We start from the raw sequence: 20609 nt of genomic DNA, 5'->3' as shown, positions 1-20609 counted from the left end.
CCAAAATCAACTTTCTCCATGCATTCAGCTAGCAGCCACTTCCACTATGCCATTTTATGTTCAGACTTTTTGACGTTCAGCACAAAGTCAGGTCAGTGTTCCCTGGCCTTGTCAACACTTTCAGAGCACAGCACTCCAGAGCTTAGGGGGAACCTCGAATGTTAAAAGCCCCATGGCAAGCCTCATCAGAAAATCAAATACATAACTCTAAAAATATCCCCGTGATCTATGCATGTGGCCATGGTGTCTGACAAACTCAATTAAATTTGTCATACATCATTCTTCACAGTGTTATTGAGAGAGACATAGTAGTATTGAATTTTAATTATTCAGGTTTTATTGATCCCACCATTATCTGGTGAGAATCATTTGCAAACTAACAGTTCTCTCAGGAGACACCCACTATTATCTAATTATAAATCTCACAGTGTCATTTGATACAATGTTAATATTTGTCTTTCCCCCACAAAAAAACAAAAATACCCAATTTTTGCCAACAATTCTCATATATAAACCAAAACAATATACACAGGACTTTACTTAAACTTAGCTACCAATGAAACCTGGCTTGTGGCATCACTGACTCTCCATCCCACCCTCCCCCTGATTCCTCAGTGTCCTGAGTGCTTGGGTATTTTCCTCACAACCCTATCCAGAGATTATGCCTTATGATCTCTTTACCAAGTCCTCTCATCCCCTACCATTATAACTAATTGGCTCAATATTCATCCCAAAGAGTCCTGTGATCTAAGCTAAGGTCTCTTTGCTGGTAATAACCAACACTCATAATAGTTGAATTCTCACAGATGTCCCCAAAGCATCAACACTGAAGATTAAGGAATGATAGGAATTTCAAGTCCCTGACAGCTGACTTGGAAGACATTGGAAAAAGAAAGACTTCAAGGTGCAATTCAATCTGTACCACCAGGTTTCAAAATGGCAGAGGAAATACTCATGGCAGTTGCCCTAACTCCTCACACCATTCTCTCCTTCGCTTTTTCCCACCAAAGTCAAGAAATGTGTGTGTGTGTGTAAAATAAATGCATATCTGAGCTCAAAACAAAGAAGAGTTGTTATTAACAGACTGAAATCTGAGGAGTCCCTGAAAAATTGAAAGCAAATGCATCAAACTAAAGAGGGAAACAGCACACTAGGACAAGTATATTTTAGGTACTGAGAGCTGTTTGCACAAAGGGTAGAAGCTGCACAGGGTACTCCACTCTTGAAGACCATGAAATCTGAGAAGAAGCATGGCACAGGGGAAAACAACAAGGTTATTTAAAAGTTCACCAAAATTATTGTAGCAGCAGAGCTCTGTGTATCCTCCTGCTCTTTCTCCACTGTTAGTAAGACAATGGCAATGGAAGTCTGTCTTTGTGCAGATGGAATACTTGATTTAGGATAAAGGACAGTGGCCCTAGAGGCTGGCAACTTCTGGGAAGAAAGGGAAATGGTCATGCCCTGATTGCCAACTGTGAAACTATCTTGCTCATTGACATCTCTTTTTTATTATTGTTTTACTGGGGATACATTGTGATATTTACAAAAGTTCTTACAATATATCATAGTTGAATTCACCCCCTCCATCATTCTCTTTTCTCCCCCCATTACTGAAATCATTTCAAGAGGTCTCATTTTTTCATTTACATACATGTGTGCATACCACTTGACATCTTAAAGGCATCTCTAACCATCTTGCAGCCTCACAGAAAACAGAACACAAAATCCAACAGGCACCTTCTGAGGAATAGAATAAATGAGCAGCAAACAGCACAGCAGGGAATCTCATCAATATGGAAAATGTCAACAGGCTGGGCAAGTGACTCACTCTTATAATCCTAGTTACTTGGAGGCAAAGACTAGAGGGTCACAATTTGAAGCCAGCCTGGGCAAAAAGCTTACAAGACCCCATCTCAATCAATAAGCTGGGCATGTTGGTTCATGCCTTTCATTTCAGCTATGCAGGAAACACAAATAGGAGGATTGGGGTCCAGAACAGCCTGGGCACAAATGCAAGACCCTATTTGGAAAATACCTAAAGCAAAAAGGGCTGGGGGCATGATCCAAGTGGTAGAGTGCCTGCCTAGCAAGCACAAGGCCCTGAGTTAAAACGCAAATACTGAAAAAAAAGATAATTTCAAAATCAAGAATCAAAAAATATGTGAGGAGCAAAATTCATGACAGACTGAAGAAGAAGGATTTTACCAGGCAGTGATAGAGAAAAATACATTGCAGACAGAAGGTAATACACCAACAAAGGCATAAGGGAAAGAAATAATAGGAAATGCTTCAAATACGGAGCCTAGAATGCAAAAGGTAGATAAGCCTAGAAGGGTAGGCTAGGGCCATATTGTGGAGGGTTTCAGGTGCCAAGTGGAGTCATTTGGATTGTATTATATAAGCAACAAAAATGGAGAGAGTGGCAGTTTATGAGGAGGAGAATGACAAGATGATAGTCATGCTTTAGAAAAATAACTCTGATAGGAGTGTGGAGGGCAAATAGAAGTGCAAAGATTAAACCGGATGTAACTAAGGCCTATGTGAAGGCAGTAATAGTAGGAGATGAAAGAAGAAGAAAGAGGTAAGAGATTGACATAGTTGATTACTACATCTGACCCTAAGAATTACACCCATAATTTAAGGTGTTTGGGGATCAGGTATCACCTATTAGGCTGACAGTTTACCCATTTAGTATATGTGAAGGCATCTGCAATTGGTTAGGTTTAGGGATTTCAGATTAGGTAGACAGAGAGGCACAGGTGATGTTAAGTTATATATCTTTTACCATTCAATGAGATAGGAAACAGAGGAGAACTGCTTCTAGTTGTTGCTTGTTTTGTTGTTGTTGTTCAAAGGTAAGGAGTTCATTTTGAGATAGTTGGAGTTTGAGATGCCTGTAGGAAATCTAAGTGGAAATATCCTATAAGCAGTTAGAAGTTCAAATCCCAATTTTAGGAAAAGGTCAAAACAAAAATATATAGATTTGAACAATATTTTTCCAGAGTGGATTAGATTACTTGCTCCCCACCCAGAGTGAATAAACAGAAGAAATAATGAGGTGACTAGGACAATGGATCTAAATGGGGAACAGTTATCTTAGGAACTGACTTGCATTTTCAATAAAGCACTATGTGAAGCAAAATGATTTTGTTTTTTGTTTTTGTTTTGTTTCTACTAATCAGAACTAAGTAAGGTGGCAAAATGATCATGGGAATAACTCACTAGAAATAAATTGGTGTGAGAAAGGGCATGCTCCTTCAGCAAATAACATGTTTTGATTAAGTACTATTGACAAAAAATGTACCTTTAGTTTGCAGTTAGAGAAACTCAAAGATAAAGGAATGAAGTGACTCCTCCAAAATCACACAGTTAGCCAGAGTCAGAACAAAACTAGGCTTCAGTTCTGCATTGTAGCTCAGTGGTTCATCTTCTCTTCCTACTCCCGCCCCACTAACTCACAGTGCCCTTTATTGCCACAGATAACGATTGACATAGTTGATTACTACATCTGACCCTAAGAATTACACCCATAATTTAAGGTGTTTGGGGATCAGGTATCACCTATGAGGCTGACAGTTTACCCATTTAGTATGTAGTGAACTGTCATTTACCTCTGCTATGAAGGAATCCATGGCAAGGATAGACAAAGCAATGGATGTTTTTTAAATCACTTATTTTTAGTTCAATATATATTTCAAATTCATATCATTGAAAGAAAATCACGTACTTCTAAAAAGTTGCCTACAAAATAGATGTTTATAAAAGTAAATCATCTTTCTGCCTTGACTTATAGTACAATTTCTAAGATGAATTCTGAAGAAAAAGGAAAAAGATAAAACATTGTGTCTTCAAGGTAGCCCTATCCTTTCAAATCATCAAGAATGCATGATAAAGAACAGAAAAATACTCCCCTTGGAGCCTTCAGAATAAAGCCCACACTCCAAAGCATGTCATCCAAAGTTTCTAATCTTGGAACTTTAACCCAGCTCTCTAGATTCATCTCCTATTATGCTCTATATATCAACCCTTTCTCTTCTAATGACACTTAACTATTTTTTCTTCCCAAATATACAACATGCAATTAGGCTTAGCTCATACAGTTCCTTAAACTTAAAAACGCCCCTCTCTATAACTCATTCCTTAAAAACCCTGTTTTTCCAAAGCCTAGTTCAAATATCACTTCATTGTGAATTCTCTCCTGAATACTCTATAGGGAAGTACTCTCTCCCTCCTCTGTACCCCTCTCAGGAATAGAAAATCTGAGGGCAATATAGGTACGGTTCTAAGACACATTTAAAGTACTACATCCTCTTAAAAGGTAGGTCAAATTTATCATCTAGTCATCTGTCCCCAAAATATGTCATGTACTAGAAATCATGACCACCATCAGGAACATGTGATCAATAAGAAAAGTTCCTACTTTCAAAGAGTTCATGGTAAAACAAGGGAGGCAAACAAACTAGCTTAATTAAGTTGGTAATCACAATTAAAATATGAACAGTGTCATAAGTCCAGGGAGGTATATAACCATGTTGAAAAGTCACTGAAACCAACTTTACAGAAAAGGAAGTCTTCTTGCAAGTGGTGACACCTGGGTTGGGCTCTTATGGATAAATACAAATTACCTAGACAGAGTCATGAGAATAGGAAAATGACAGAAGATAAAACTGGAAAGACAAGCAATGGCAAAATTATGCAGGGCCTTATTGACTCTGATAGGGAATGTTAATTTTGTTTGAAATGCAAAGGGAATCACTAGAGACTTTAAAGCAAGCAATAGTATGATTCGATTTACGTTTTTCAAAGACAATTTGGACTGCTGACTTGAGAGTGGATTGAGAGAAAGGTGGGGGTAAGAGTAAAAGCAGGGAGACCTCTTGGGAGCCTCTTATAGGAATGCTATGATTTGAATATGATTTGAGTGTTCCCTAAAGTTTCAATGTGTTAAATTTAATTCCCATTGTGAGGTAGAAAGAGGATGGAAACTGAATCTGCTGATAGTGTTTAGAGATGGAGTTTAGAGGTGTGACAAGGACTACATAAGGTCATTAGGGTGAAGCCCCCATTGTAAAATCCTGGAAGCTTATAAGAGAGATGAGAGCACAAGTGTACTCCATGACTCTTGCTCTGTTCCTCTGTGGGACTGCCAGCAAGAAAGTCATTACAAGATGAAGCCTCTACACCAGCACCTCCATAGCTATGAACCACAATAAGCCTCTTTTTCATCAAAGTACTTGCCTCAGGTATGTCACTGTAGTAACAAAAATGGATTAAGATCAGTAGCTGAGGCAAGAGAATGGTAGATTAGCTTAGTGTGATAGTTCTGGGCATTAGTGCTAAACTGAAAACGTTTCTATGGATATAGAAGAGTGGAAAAGAGATATGAAAGAGATAGAACTTACAAGATTTGAGTAGTACCTAGATGGGAATGGGGCTGCTGAGAGTAAGTTCAGGCCATAGTTAAAAATATTATCTATTTCCCCCATCAAGGGTAGACCAGATTAAAACCTTTATATATAACTTGTATTGATATACATTTAAGTCAGGGTTGCCCTGTCTACAATACTTGGCCCTGATAATATTTTGTAGATATCACTCTCTGTCATCAGACAAGAATGTTGGGTGGGAATGCTGAAAGAAAGGGAAAAATCAAGGATAAAAACTACATGTCCAGCTAGGAATAATGGAAGGCATTTATTGAGAAAAGAAACACAAAAAATAATTATGAAATCTAGAAATGAGGAAGGTGATTTTTGTTTGAGTTATGTTGACATTGAGATCTCTGTACCAATTAACATTGAACCTAGGATCCAGGAAAGTTTCAATTAATAATTTTATTATCTGTTAAAATAATTATATTAATTATAGAAGTACAAGAAGTTGAACTCATGAAATAGACTAAGCAGGGGCATTACCAAGGTTGGAGAAAAACCAAAATAGTGTGTAATTTCACAAAAGTCAAAGGTAGAGGATATTTCAAAATGAAAAGTCCTGGTCTAACAGAGACAAATGTTGCCAAGAGACAAAAGAAGAGGATTGGAAATCACCCACTGAATTTGTCAACTCTAAGTTGCTAGTGACCCCTATAAGAACAGTTTTAGTAGCATTAGTCTGGAAGCCAAATTTAAACATTTGTATATAAAATAAATGTTGCCAGGACTTAGACTTCTATCTAAGGTACAATAGCAACTAACCTGCCTGAAGCAAGTAATGATCAAGAAAATACAGGCAGCCCTCCATATCTACAGGTTCGACACCCAAGGATTCAACCAATTCTGGTTATAAAATATTTTTTAAAAAATTGCATTTGCCCTGAACATATTCAGACTCTTTTTTTCTCATTACTCTATAAACAGTACAGTATAACTATTTATGTAACATTTACATTATCTTAAACATTATATGTTTTCTAGAAATGATTAACAGTATATGAGAGTACATACATAAGTTATATGCAAATGTCACCTCATTTTATATAAGGGATTGGAGTATGTGGACTTTGGTACCCAAGGAAGCCCTCTGTGAATACTGAAACATGACTATATATGAAAAGATAGGGGATGAGGGAGTGGCTCAAGTGGTAGAGTACCTGCCTAGCAAGCATGAGGCCCTGAGTTCAAACCCCAGTACTGCCAAAAAAACAATTACTCCATAGCTAATAACAATGTTCACCAGTTTTCACATGCACAGGAAATCAATGTGAGTCAACTCCCTGTATAGCTATCCTTATCTCAACTAGCAAAAACCCTTGTTCCTTCCTATTATTGCTTATACTCTCTCTTCAACAAAATTAGAGATAAGGGCAGAACAGTTTCTGCCAGGTACCAAGGGGTGGGTGGGGAGAGGGAGAGGGTGGGGGGGAAGGGGGAGAAATGACCCAGATATTGTATGCTCATATGAATAAAAGAAAAAAATATTTAAAAAGAAAAGATAGTTTTTGACACTGAATATCAAACAATAAATGATAATATTTATTGAGATATATAAAACAAATGGAGTGATCACCAATTATAGCTGGGAACTGTAATATTTCCCTCCTAGCAACTGATAGAATTACCATACAGAATATCAGCCAGGATAGACAAGGATATAGAAGAACTGAATAGCATATAATCAACACAGACAGAGTACTCCAGGTAACAAAAGAAGACTATAGATTCTTTTCAAGGGTACATGAAACATTTACCATGATAGACAACATTCTGGACCAAAACACAAATTTCAAAAAATTTAAAAGATTCAAGTCATGCAAGGCATGTTCTCTGACCAAAATGGAATTAAGTTAAAAATCAATAATATCTCTGGAAAATTCCAAACATTAGAAACCTAAACAATACACTTATAAATGACCAAATAGTTTAAAGAACAAATTTAAAAAGAAATGAGAAATTATTTTGAATTGAATGAGAATGAAAACACAACATCTGAATATTTGTGGGATGCAGCTAATAAAGTAATCGAAGAGAAAATATCTACCTATGAAACTAGAAAAACAGAGCAAATACAATCCCAAATAAACAGAAGAAAATAATGAAAAGTAGAGTGGAAATAAAAAAAAAAAACAGAAAAACAATGCAGAAAAATCAGTGAAACCAAGAACTGGTTCTCCAAGAAGGTAAATAAAATTAATAAAACCTGTAGCCAGAAAGAATAAGAAAAAAAGAGCAGAAATAAATTACCATAATCAGGAATCAGAGTGATGACATCACTACAGATTCTGTGACTATTAAAAGGATGTTGAGAGAACATTAGGAACAATTTTGGATAATAAATGTGATGACTTAGGAAAAATTAAAAAATTCTTTGCAAAGAAGAAACTACCAAAGTAGTTCAAACAGACACTACTGTTACTTAAGGATAAATAGATAACCTCAGTAGTCTCATACCTATGAAAGAAATTGAATTTTTAGATAAAAGCCTTCCCAGAAAGAAAAATCCAGGCCCAGATGTTTTCAGGTTTCATGGGGGAATTCTATCAAACATTAAAGAAATAATACCAATTTAATAAAAACTCTCCCATAATGTCAAAGAGAAAGGAACACTTCTAACTTGTTCTATGCAGCCAACATTACTATTATGGAAACACAACAAAAACATTAGAAAATATAAAACTATAAACAATAATCCTCATAAACAGGCACACTATTACTTATTACAGGTCCAACAATAAATAAAAGGGATGCTACATCATGACCAAGTGTGGTTTATTCCATTATTACAGGGTTGATCTAATATGTAAAAATCAACCAAAATTATGCACCATAGTAACAGATTTAAAAGAAATATATATGTAAATATATATATACATATATAATCATCTCAAAGATGAAGAAAACACATTTGACTAGATCCAACATCAATCTTGTTTTTTACCAAAAAACCCCAAAACAAAACAAAACCTCAGCAACCTGATAAAGAGCATCTATGAAAAATCTAAAATTAACACTCTACTGATGCACACCATAAAATGGATAAATTTTGAAAACTTCATGTTTAGTGAAAGGTATTTAAAAAGTACATTCTAACTCATGCAACTCGATAACCAACAATACCTCCACAAATAACCCAGTTTTAAAATGGGCAAAGAACCTGAATAGACATTTTTTTCCTATAAAGAAATATAAATGGCCAACAAGTATATGAAAAGATACTCAACATCACTCATTATAAGGAAATACAAATCAATTTGGGTTGTAATACACATGTGCATGGAAGCAATGCTAGGAATCTCTCTGTATAGCTATCCTTATCTCAACTAGCAAAAATGCTATGTCTTTCTTATTATTGCTTTTGTCTACTCTTCAACAGAATTGAAGAAAAGGGCAGAACAGGTTCTGCCTGGAAGCGAGGGGGTGGGGGCAAGGGGGAGGAGGGGGGGCGCACAAGAGGGAGAAATGTCCCAAACAATGTATACACATAATGAAATCTAACAAAAAAAAAACTACAATGAGATAACACATCACATCTGTTAGGATGGCTAGTATCAAAAAGATAAGCTACAACAAGTGTTGATGATGCTGTGAAGAAAAGAGATTCCTTATACACCTTAGGTATATAAATTAGTCTAGCCACTATGGAAAACAGTATAGAGTTTTCTCAAAAAGACTCTAAGTACAACTATCATATGATCCACAAATCCCACGAATAAGTATATATTTAAAAGAAATTCAAATCACTATCTTCAAATGATATCTATATGTTCATGTTTGTTATAACGTTATTCACAATAGCCAAGATACAGACAATGTAAGTCTCTGTTGAAAGATGAACAGATAAATAAATGTAGGGTGTATGTATGGGAGTGTGTGTGTGTGTGTAACAGTGTGTCTGTGTGTGTAAGAGTATGTGTATGTGTATGTGTGTGTGAAATCTTGTCATTCATCACAATTTGAATGAACCTGGAGGACATTATTCTGAGTGAAGTAAGCCAAACCACAGAAAGACAAATATTGTATGGTATTACTTCTAAGTGCCGCATCAAAAATTTGAACTCACAGAAATAGAAAGTCGAACAGTTACCAGAGGTTGGGTTTGCAGAGGAGAAAAGGGAAGAAATGGAAAGATATTAGTCAAAGAGTACAAAAGTTCAGTTATAAGAAAAGAAGTTCTGGGGATCTAATTTACAGTATGGTGACTATAGTTAATGTGCTGTATTATATACTTAAAATTTTCTAAGAAAGTATGTCTTAAGTACTTTTAGCACACATAAATAGTACCTATGTGAGGGTGATAGAAGTGCTAATCAGTTTAATTACAGTGAAAATTTCACAATGTACATATATAAAAATTATCACATTGTATATCTTAAATTTATACAACTTTTATTTGTTAATTATACCTCAATAAAGAGGGAAAACAAATTCTATAGAAACACATACAATAAAAATTGTTAAAATACTCCATTAGCTCCATTAATTTGAAATACCACAAAAACACTAATCTATGGTGACAAAAAGCAGGTAAGTGGTTGCCTGGGTATAAAAGACAGAGGTGATGAAAGTGTTCTGTATCATGATTTGATGATGATTACATGGGTGTATGAATGTGTTAAACTCATTAAACTATACTTTTAAAGTATTGTTTTATTATATATAAATTATTCCTCAATAAAGCCTAAATTAAAACTAAATGTGTATATTAATCTGCTTTCTCTTACTATTACAAACTACTTGGTGATGAACAACTTACAAATTGAGAAAAGGTGGCTGGGCACAGTGGCTCATGTCTGTAATCCCAGCTACATAGGATACAGAGATTGGGAAGGTCACAGAGTCTGATCCAAGTAAAAAATTACCAAGACCCCATCTCATTCAGTAAGCCAGGTGTGGTGGCATTCCTGATTTCAGCTACCCAGGAGGCATAGTTAGGGGAATCGTGGTCCACAGCCCTGGGCAAAAATGCAAGACCCTTTTCAAAAATAACTAAAGCAAAAAGGGGCTGGGAGCATAGCTCAAGTGGTAGAACACATGTCTAGGAAGTGGAAAGACCTGAATTCAAACCCCAGTACTGCAAAAGAGAGAGAGAAAGCAGAGTAGAAGAGAAAGAGGCTTCCCTTACTACATGCCATTTTCAAAAATGGTTCTGATGGCCATTGGCCTTAGTATCTTAAATACAAGAGAGCAGAGCAAGACAAATACCAGTGCTACCCTCTTAACAAATGAAAAGAAAGGTAGATATCATTTCAAAGAGACCTTGTCACTTCTGTCCTAACTTCTATCCTCAGCACTAGGAACACCAGTTCTCATAGTTTCCCCCTAGCGAGATTCTCCTTGTGGCTTCTAGTATAAAAGCATTATGGTGTCATTTGTTGTCACATAAAAACAGATTGTGCCTGTACTATTAGCCATGGGTAAGTTCATTTTCTAAAGTTAATGGAAATACACTACATTTTATCTTCCTTCCTGGTCTCCTTGATGACCCATAACACATTTATCTGAGGGTCGGTGTCCATATATCCCAGGGTCAGGGCCTCAATCTATGGCTGCAGCCATAGGGATGGAGTTCAGTCTATGTGATCAGGGTTAGGGCCTCAGATTGTGGGCAATGCTCTACCTATGACTAGGATTTGAATTTTTAGGGGACCAGGGTTATGGCTCAGACTGAGATGATCCACAGGGATGGAGCTGATAGCCTGCATTCAGTCTGTAGCTGGGGAACAAAGAAAAGCTACCTTGCCCAAATTACAACCACTCCCTTGCTCCTATTTTCACAGGGATCTGCCCAGCCGAGTTAACCTGCCCGTAGGCTGCTTTGGAAGAGTATGAGAGAGCACCCTGGGAGCCACTACTTGTGGGTTCTTCAACCTCTGCTGACAATTAGCTGAGAAAGTCATTTTCTTTCACCATGCTTCTCATTACCCAATCTTCCAAGTGCAGAACATGGTCATTATTTCTCACCATAGGATGAGGAGGTAGGTTGGGAAGAAAGCAAGAGATGAGAAAGAGCTTAAATTAACATTTGCAGCTTCTTTTCTCCCCTGTCCTGCAAGCCTCTGTCTCTTATTGAAAACAAAGCCAACTTTTCTATTTTAACCCTCCAGGCATCCGTTTCTTTCTATTTCTCCTATAAATAATTTGAGTGCTTATTGGTTTCCTGAAATTGAATATATTTTATGGCCCCCTATACTAGACTGCCTTAATTATTTTCTCTCTGCTTGTTATTTGTGTTATTTCTTGACCTACCTCCCTATGTAAACACATTTATGTGTGCACACACACTTTGTAGTCAGAAGTGTTAAACTTTGAAAATACTTGCAATGATACCTGTACTTCCAACTAGAAATGTCAAGCTTGCCAAAAAGTAAACATAGTACTTCTTTGGGGTGGTACAATGGTAGTTTAGTCCCTAATCTTAGTTTACTTTGTGTGGCTATTACAGAATACCATAGGCTAGGTAATTTATTATGAGAACAATTTATTAGCTCACAGTTCTGGAGGCTGGGAAATCCAAGATCAAGTGCCAGCATTTAGCAAGAGCTTTCTTGCTGTCTCATAGCATGGTGGGCGGCATTGCATGGTGCAAGAAGAAGAAAAAAGAAAGGAGATAGAGGAACAGGGAGAGAGAGAGAGAGCACAAGAGGGGAAGAAACCACTCATTGGATAACAATATTAGTCCATTCATGAGGGTAGAGTCCTTATGACCTAAAAAAATCTCTTAAAGGTCCCAATTCCCAATACTGTTTGTTACAATAGCAATTAAATTTCAGTATGATCTTTGGAGAAAACAAACATTGAAACCACATCACCTCTTCAAAAATAAATTCATTAAACCACGTCTTTATGCAGAACAACAACTGAACTAGACACTAAAGGAGAGAGGGTACAAAGGAGGATTTGGTTCTATCCAAGAACTCTGTGGGCTGCTTTGCTGAGTTCCAAGCCACAAACTGCTCCTGATGCCACACTCCACAATCTCAGCAGCAACTAGAAATGAGATGGCATGACTTATTCCAGAAAAGCTTATTCTTGATCTTTGAAAACTCTAAGAATACATAGGAGGTCAAGAAGAATGTTTTAGCAACAAAGGACAAATAATGATGTGTGGTGATATTTTTAAATCACAGAGACTTTTAGATCAGGATTACATTGCTTGATATCATTTTTCTCCTAGTAGTCAAGTCTGTACCCCAATCACCACCACCCTCATACAACCATCACTTCAGCAGTTCAGCATTCATTGCCTCAGACAAGGGGATGACTAACCAAAAGCAGAAACAAAAGTTATTCACTTCTGGTGTCTAAAAGCTGATGTTCTGAGGGTACTTGAGAGGACAGAGGGTAAACTGAACATATTTATTGAGGGGGCAAGAATTTTGTATTTTCTTACACCTTTCACTGTGAGAAAGGAAGAGAGATTCTGAGAAGGAAGTATAGATGTGACTGGAACCTTGCAAGGGGATCTTTGCAACCTGCCTCATTGCCAAAGGCTTAAGGATTGGAGAGGGAAAGAAATTTTTGTGCCTAATCATGTGTAAATAGGAGCAGAATGATTTCCAAGTTCTCAAATGAAGCATGGAAGTATAATGGAGCCATTGGATGACATTAAGAATAAGATAGCTCCCTAGTGTACACACCACTAGAAAAGTAAGAAGAGCTTCCTGAATAGAATGATACTAAGTTCTGCCATCCTGCGGGGTTAAGGACTCAAATAAAAGTTGAACTATAAAAATCTAAATTTGTAGTGGCTGCCAGCGGCTCTTATCTGTTATCTTAGGTACTTGGGAGTCTGAGATTGAGAGGCTTGTGATTTGAGGGCATCCTGGACAAGTAGTTTGGAGACCCTATCTCCAAAATAATCAGAGCAAAATAGAATGGAGGTGTGTCTCAAGTGGTAGAGCGCCTGCTTTGCAAATGTGAAGCCTTGAGCTCAGATACCAGTCCCACAAAAACAAAATCTAAATTTGTGAGCTGAGATTTGAAACTAGCACCCCAATATGTAAGAAGTATGTCCCTGAAGTAATCTACTTTGTGGGTCCCCTAAATTTAGCTGAAAGTTGCCACTTTGGAGATATTATTAAAGTATCTGCTGCCCCCTAAATGATATCACACACCTTGTTAGGAAAGCAGAGGTACTAAAATTGCACCTCACAGGTGCACATAATATCAACTTCTAACTGCAGGTAAAAATTAGATACAATTAAATGAGGACTGTGATGCCTGTGGATGGCACAATTTTCCCCAGGAGAAGCTGTCTGTCAAATTTTAGGGGATATATATATATTTGATTTTATATATATATATATAATCAAATTCTTATACAGTCCAACTCATTTTCTTGTCTGTCAAACATCTGATCTTACACATATGGTAGTATTTAACGTACAGTTCTAGAAACACAGAAGTATGCACATACACACCCAAATGCGTAAGCGCATACATCATATTGCTCAAAATTGAAGCCTCCAAGTAAATACAAATATTGTCTTTTTCACTCTTTAGTTTAGAAAGTTCTAGATATGCTTTTAAAATGCTAACTTGATTATCAACTATAGGTAAGTTTAAATGTTTGTGTCAGACTTCCTCACCTGACTCTTCAGAGGGGCTGCCTGCTGCCATCGCTTTCCCTCTTCACACACACCACTATGCTCCTGTGAGTTTTCTTTGTCACCTCCAGCCCAGAAGTGATTTGATGGCCCACCCTCTGTGAACCATCTCCAATTTCTGATAAGCTTGTCCCTGCTGTGTATTTCCTCAGTTCTGATGCCCAGGCCACTTTGTCACACTTTCTCCTCTGTCAATTCTCAGTCTTTTGTGTTTCCTTCACTGGTTTCATATGTTGTGTCTCTCATTTTTTCTAATTTATAAGATTCAACCTAAGGAAGCAGCATAAAATAAAGACAAAGACAAAAAGCACTAGACTTAAAGGACTTAAGTCAAAAAACTGAGATTGGAGTCTCTTTCTGACATTTACTAGCTGGGTGCATTTTGACAAGTCATTTTGCAGTTCTCAGTCCTCATTGCTTTTGAGAGTTGATTTAGACTAAAGTTTTGCAATGTGAAGATTTGTATGGAGAAGTGGTCCCACTGATAAGCTTCGTTTGGCCTGCACAGCATTCACATCTTTTAAATGATTTTAGATAAAAAAAAAATACATGCTGTACTTCTCCCCAAATCCTCACCACTCCCTCATGCTTTCTGCTCCTCAACTTTACTCATGGGCACTTGTTCTTAGAACTGCTTGATTATGTACTTCGTACCTAATATTCATTAAACTCTAATGGCTCTTCATGGTTTTTACTGTTCCTCTTCCAACAGGCCCCTCCCACTCCACAACCCCTGGCCACAGTAACATTTCAGTCAAGGTACATCTCTGTGCCCATCAATGCAGTTTGAACTATAACAGTTAAGAAATTGAGGAACATAAAGTCTGAATAAGACAGAGGAAAAATGCATTGAAAAAGGTAAGATTTGGATTAGGTTTTAATAGGCAATTATGTGGGACTTCAGACATCTACAGGGCCAGGTACAAAGAATGTGCCACACCCATATCTGATCCACAATTCTCTTCAGTCTCTCACTTCCCCCAGATCACCACTCTACATGAGACAGGCCATCCCAGGATACCCTCAACTATTCCAGCACCCTGTGGCCTTCTGAGGCTGCAAACAACACAATGTACCACCCAGGTTTCAATCCTTTCAAAGAAAAAGACTTTAAAATGTTCATAAAAGCAGCTCAGCAGGCTCTGGACATCAAATCTCTTTTACAAAACAACATTTGATGTGTTAAATGTAAATCAATTGGAAGCACATGGATTCAATAGGCCCTGAAATGTGCCCAGGCTTAAAAACTGAAGTAAAACATCTCAGTGCAGAGTCTGGGGATATTTGCTAGCTGCAAAATATTGGAGAATAAAATGGCTTTTGATATTCCACAGAACCTCAACTAGGATGAGCCATCTGGACCCTCCCTGCTCCCATTCCTTTCCTGCTTCTCACTCCAGCTCAACCAAACTATAATACTGGTTAGTGACCAGTATTAAAAAGGGAAATGCTATTATTTTATTCTACACAGGAAGATTGTGCATCAATTTTCCCCCGTGTGCTCAACATAAGGGGTGGTATCTATGACCTTGGGAAAAACTCATTCCAGAGGTAGAAGCTAGCGTCCATCTTTACAGTGGCTTCATATCTTATGGTAGACTGTCCAATAGAGCTGGGAAGATGTGATTCTCTTTCATAGTAAGTACATAATTTGGTGTGAGAGACATTCCTGCTCTAAAGGAATCCCTTTCCACACTAGGAAAAAATTCAATAGGATTATAACATGGATTAAGCTGCTGAAGCTCATAATAGCAAAGAAAACATAACCACAATAAGATCGTCCCTAGATTCACATTCTTCACCAAATGGAACAATATATTTCATGGGTTCTAATTATAATGATAAAAGCAATTCTATATATACTATTACAGTACTAATACTACCTCTAATAAATAGGACATTCCATTTATCAGGACTCTTAAATGATAGTCACCAAACTAGGCATTTTATACCCACTTGTATACATGTTCTTATTTAATCCATTCAACAACCCTTCAAGGTAGGTATTCCTAGTTTTATCTAGACAATATAAAAGTGAATCCCTGATAGCAGTGTTGCATGCAATCTCTATACAATCAAATGCTTTCTGGCCATGCATACTTTTGTTTAATGCTGAATGTTTTTCCCTTCCTCCTCTTACACTGCCAGATAAAAACCATGTTCCTTCTCTATTTTATATTCTCTTTATGATAAAAACTCATGTTCTTTACTCAGCAGAAAACCAAGCACTGTACTCTGAACTCCATGGGTATTCCATCCATATTAATAACCAAATGACCTTGTCATTTGGGTTTGACTCTGTTGGAGACACCTAAAAGCACTGCCCAAGCCTAGGTGAGTCATGGAATTATGTAGGAACCAATGCTCTTGGATTTTTATGTGCATTCCTCCTACTCTCTGCAGCACTGAGACATAAGTCTTTGGCAATATTGGCCAAGAGACACATCTGCCACACAGACAACCATACTGCACAGTGATTGTCCCCCTCTACTTAGATAATGAGGGCTGTCTGAAACACTTGTCTAAGTCTATCACTCCAGGCTGGCTCTTCACTAGGGAAGAGCCTTTTGCCAGGAGGCTGCCTAAGTTCACATGCTCCACCAGTTTAGCAGCTGGGTTCAACTAACCTTAATCCCAGTTTATGTTCACGCTGGGTGGGATCAATGAATCACCTGTGCTCAGTATGTAGCAATGCCATGGACTCCAGCCAAGCACTGTGAACCAGAAAACAAAATCCAGAACCAGGAGACCAGGTTAGTCTGCAGGAACTTGCTGGTTGGCCAGTACAACCATGGCCAAACCTAACAAGCACTGGCTTAACAAAGGCAAGGGCAAGATTCACGTGTACAGTCAGAGATTGTGACCAAGTTCTTACCAAGGTAGAAAGAGTCACAGTGGGGTTTTGACCCACCCCAAAGTACCGTTGCTGAAACAAAGAAACTTAAAATCATGGACTTTTAGAGTTCTAAAATCCAGATAATTGTTGTCATTTTGAAAACTTTTAAGTTCACATAAAGTTATATGGATTGTAAAATATATTTACATGAATGCCTTCAAAGAACCTTATTATTTATGTGAAATTGAAAGGTTTGTTGGTATAGTGTGTAAGGAGTACAGGCTTTCATGCCAGACAGCCTGGGTTCAAATTCTATCTGCACCAGTTACTGACCTATGTGACCTTGTTGTACAAGTTTCTTCATTTCTTTCTGACTCTTGTTTTTGGCTTGGGTTTTTCATTTTTGCCACCAGTAAAATGGAGAAAATAACAGTACTTACCTCTGAATGGTATTATTATAGAAACTAAATTAGTTAGTACCCATAAAGTTAAGTTCAGAGCACAGCAGCCTCCAAGGAGGTGCATTGAATTCTTATGGTTTTCAGAGCACACTTTGAAAATCATTACTCTAATACAACTCCTCCATCCATTCCAAGAGCCCTCTCTATAGTGCCTATGTAGGATATTGGCCATTTGATCTCTGTTTAATACTTTCAGCAATGGTGAACCATTTAAAAAGCTACTAGGTAGTGCTAAGCATCCCAAATAGTAAAGACACAGTCTTTTACCAATTGAAGTTAGAAGTACCATTGATGTATGATGCAACAGTTTGATTCTGACAGGCCTAAGATCCCATCTCTGCCATCACTTAGCTGTATGACCTTGGGCAAGTGACTTAACTTCTTTCTATCTTCATTTAGTCATATTGAAAATGGGGAGAGTAGGTACAGTAGCTCAGGTCTGTAATCCCAACTACTCAGGAAGTAGAGATCAGGAGGATTGCAGCTCAAGTTCAGTCCAGGAAAAAAGTTAATGAGACCTCATCTGAACATGAAAAGGTACTGTGATATATAACTGTAATACCAACTATGAAGGAGGTATAGGTAGGAAGATTATGGTCTGAGGCCAGCCTGAGCAAAAAAACATGAGACCCTAAATGAATAATAACTAAAAGCATAAAGGGCTGGGGGTGTGGCTTGTGTAGAGTACTTGCCAAATAAGTACAAGGCCCTGAGTTCAAACCCCAGTGCCACCAAAAAAAAAAAAGAAAGAAAATGGGGATAATTTTAATATACAACCTACAGATTTGCAATGCGGATTAAATGAGAGGTGATATGTTAAGTGTCTGGAACATAATAAGTACCCAAAAAACTGCTTGTTATGACTTAACTGGATAGTCATAGGAGATTCTTGACCAGTCAAACCTGGAGGGCAACTACAGTGAAAATTGATAATTCCAGAGACTGTAGTAATTTTCAGAATTTTTGACTCATATTACTCTTTATTCACATGATGTCTCAAAGAAACACAGTATTTCTAAAAAAAGAAAGTGAGAAGATGGTTGGCATACTACATAATGAATAAGGCTGTCATGCCAAGCAGCTCTGGGTTCAAATCCCAACTCCACAACTTACCCGCCTATGCAGTCTTGGACAGCTTCCTTCACTTCTCCATGCCACTGGTTTTTGCCATCTGTAAAATAGAGGTAATAAAGTAACTTACCTCATGGTGCTATGCTTATGATTAAATGAACCAATACATAGTGCCTGACAAATGCTCAATAAATGTGGCCTTGTAGTAGATCAACTCTGAGTGGCTATAATTAAAGGAGGAGATGGACATGGACATCCCAAAGCCCACACCTCACGTGGCATATTTGGAAAGACATTGTTTCAATACAACCTTCCATTCAATCCAAGAGTCTCCTCTATGCACCTGACCAAACCTTAGCATTGTCAATGAGGGGAACACCATTGCCTTCAACATGTTACCATCACCATTCCAAACATCAAAGTCTTCTCTTGTACTGACTCAAAATGTAACTCCCCTGGTTACAAAAGAGATGCAAATCAAAACTATGTTCAGATTTCATCTCACCCCAGTTAGAACAGCATGTTCAAGGGCAATAACAACAACAAATGCTGGCAAAGATGCAGTGAAATAGGAACCCTTATACATCATTGGTAGGAATGCAAATTAGTACAATCATTATGGAAAGCAGTATAGAGATTTCTCAAAAAGCTAAAGATAGAACTGCCATATGATCCAGTGATACCACTCCTTTGGGCATCTACCCAAAGAAACATAAGTCAGGATACAATTGAGACACCTGTCCACCAATATTCATTGCAGCACTATTCACAATAGCCAAGCTATAAAAACAACCCAGATGCCCTACAACTGATGAATGGATCAAGAAAATGTGGTATATTTACACAATGGAGTTTTAGCCATAAGGAATAATGACATCTGATTTGAAGGTAAATGGATACAATTGGAGGACATCATGTTAAGTGAAATAAGCCAGGATCAGAAAGACAAAGGCCACATGTTTTCCCTCATATGTGGAAGACAGATCCAACAGATAAACATATACACAAAAACTATCATGATCATATATACATACACTCATATGCGGAACATGTTTGTAATAGTGGAACTACTCTATGGAACTCAGGGAAAGAGGGAAAGGAAAAGAAAATGATAGAGCATCAACAATATCATAAAACAGAATACCTATGAAGGTAGAGGATATAAGGATGTGTATTGAAAGCTGTTGAAAAGGAGGGTTGGGAGGTAAACTGGTAAGGGAGAGTAATAGAAAGGGTTGAACAGATCAAAATAAAGTATACCCATAGCGAGGATACATACAGTAACCAACCCCTTTGAACATCAACATAAATATTAATAATGAAAAACAGGACTGTAAAATAGGTACGGTGTGTGTCGGGGGGTACTAGTGGGAGAGGAAGGGTGAATGAAGGAGATTAAGGTGAGGGTATGTGGTTGATGGACTTCATATACTTACATGAAATAAAACAAAGAAACCTCTTGCAACTGCTTTAAGTGGGGCAGCGAGGGGGTTGTGGGAGAGAGATGGTGGGGACAATGTAACTAATGTACAATATAAGCTTAATCCAAACTCTCACTATGAATCCCCCCTGTATAATTAATATATTCTAATAAAAATTTTATAATAAAAATGTACTACCCATACAGTGGGAGGTGCCACTAATCCAAGAGGCAACAGAATCCTATCTGTACAACTGCTCAACTGTGCAATATGAGGAAAGTTAATTAACCTGTCTGATTCCTAGTTCCCTCATCTCTAAAACAGGAATAAATCATCATTTAAGGCACAGGGTAGCTGCCAGGAAAAAAACTGAGTCCCCTCACAAAATTCATATGTTGGTGCGCTATCCCCCAATGGACTATATCTGGAGACAGGGTTTCTAGGAGAAAGTTAAGGTTAAGTGAGGTTATAAGCCTTGGACCCAGTCTGATAGAACTGTAGCCTTACAAAAAAGAAGTTATTTCCCTTCTGCTCTTCTCCACACACAGGGATCTAGGAACAGCCTTAGGCACATAGCCAGGAAGAGGGCCTTCCCAAGAAACTGAATTGACTAGCACATTGATCTTGGACTTTCTGGCTCCAGAACTGTAAGAAAAACAGATTTCTGTTGTTTAAGCTACCCAGTCTACAGTATTTTATTATGGCAGCCTATGTGGACTAATATAGTTGCTGTAAGGATTAAACAAGGGAATATGTATAAAGCGTCTGGCACAAAGCCA

At 37.6% G+C, this 20609-nt stretch overlaps 1 protein-coding gene across 1 annotated transcript in view; it reads right to left on the bottom strand.

The window, feature by feature from the left end:
* Smarca1 (SNF2 related chromatin remodeling ATPase 1) overlaps positions 1-20609 on the bottom strand; it is a 630075-nt gene that overhangs the window by 153611 nt on the left and 455855 nt on the right. Inside the window, exon 25 of the mRNA XM_074063783.1 lies at positions 18452-18509. Coding sequence (XP_073919884.1) covers positions 18480-18509 — 30 coding nt within the window. The 3' untranslated portion in view covers positions 18452-18479. The remainder of the gene's footprint in view (positions 1-18451; positions 18510-20609) is intronic.

The sequence above is a fragment of the Castor canadensis genome, chromosome X, assembly GCF_047511655.1.
Source record: "Castor canadensis chromosome X, mCasCan1.hap1v2, whole genome shotgun sequence".
In the NCBI taxonomy this organism is placed as follows: Eukaryota; Metazoa; Chordata; class Mammalia; order Rodentia; family Castoridae; genus Castor; species Castor canadensis.
The sequence above is the reverse complement of the archived record's forward strand: the minus strand, read 5'-3'. Positions and strand labels throughout refer to the sequence as shown.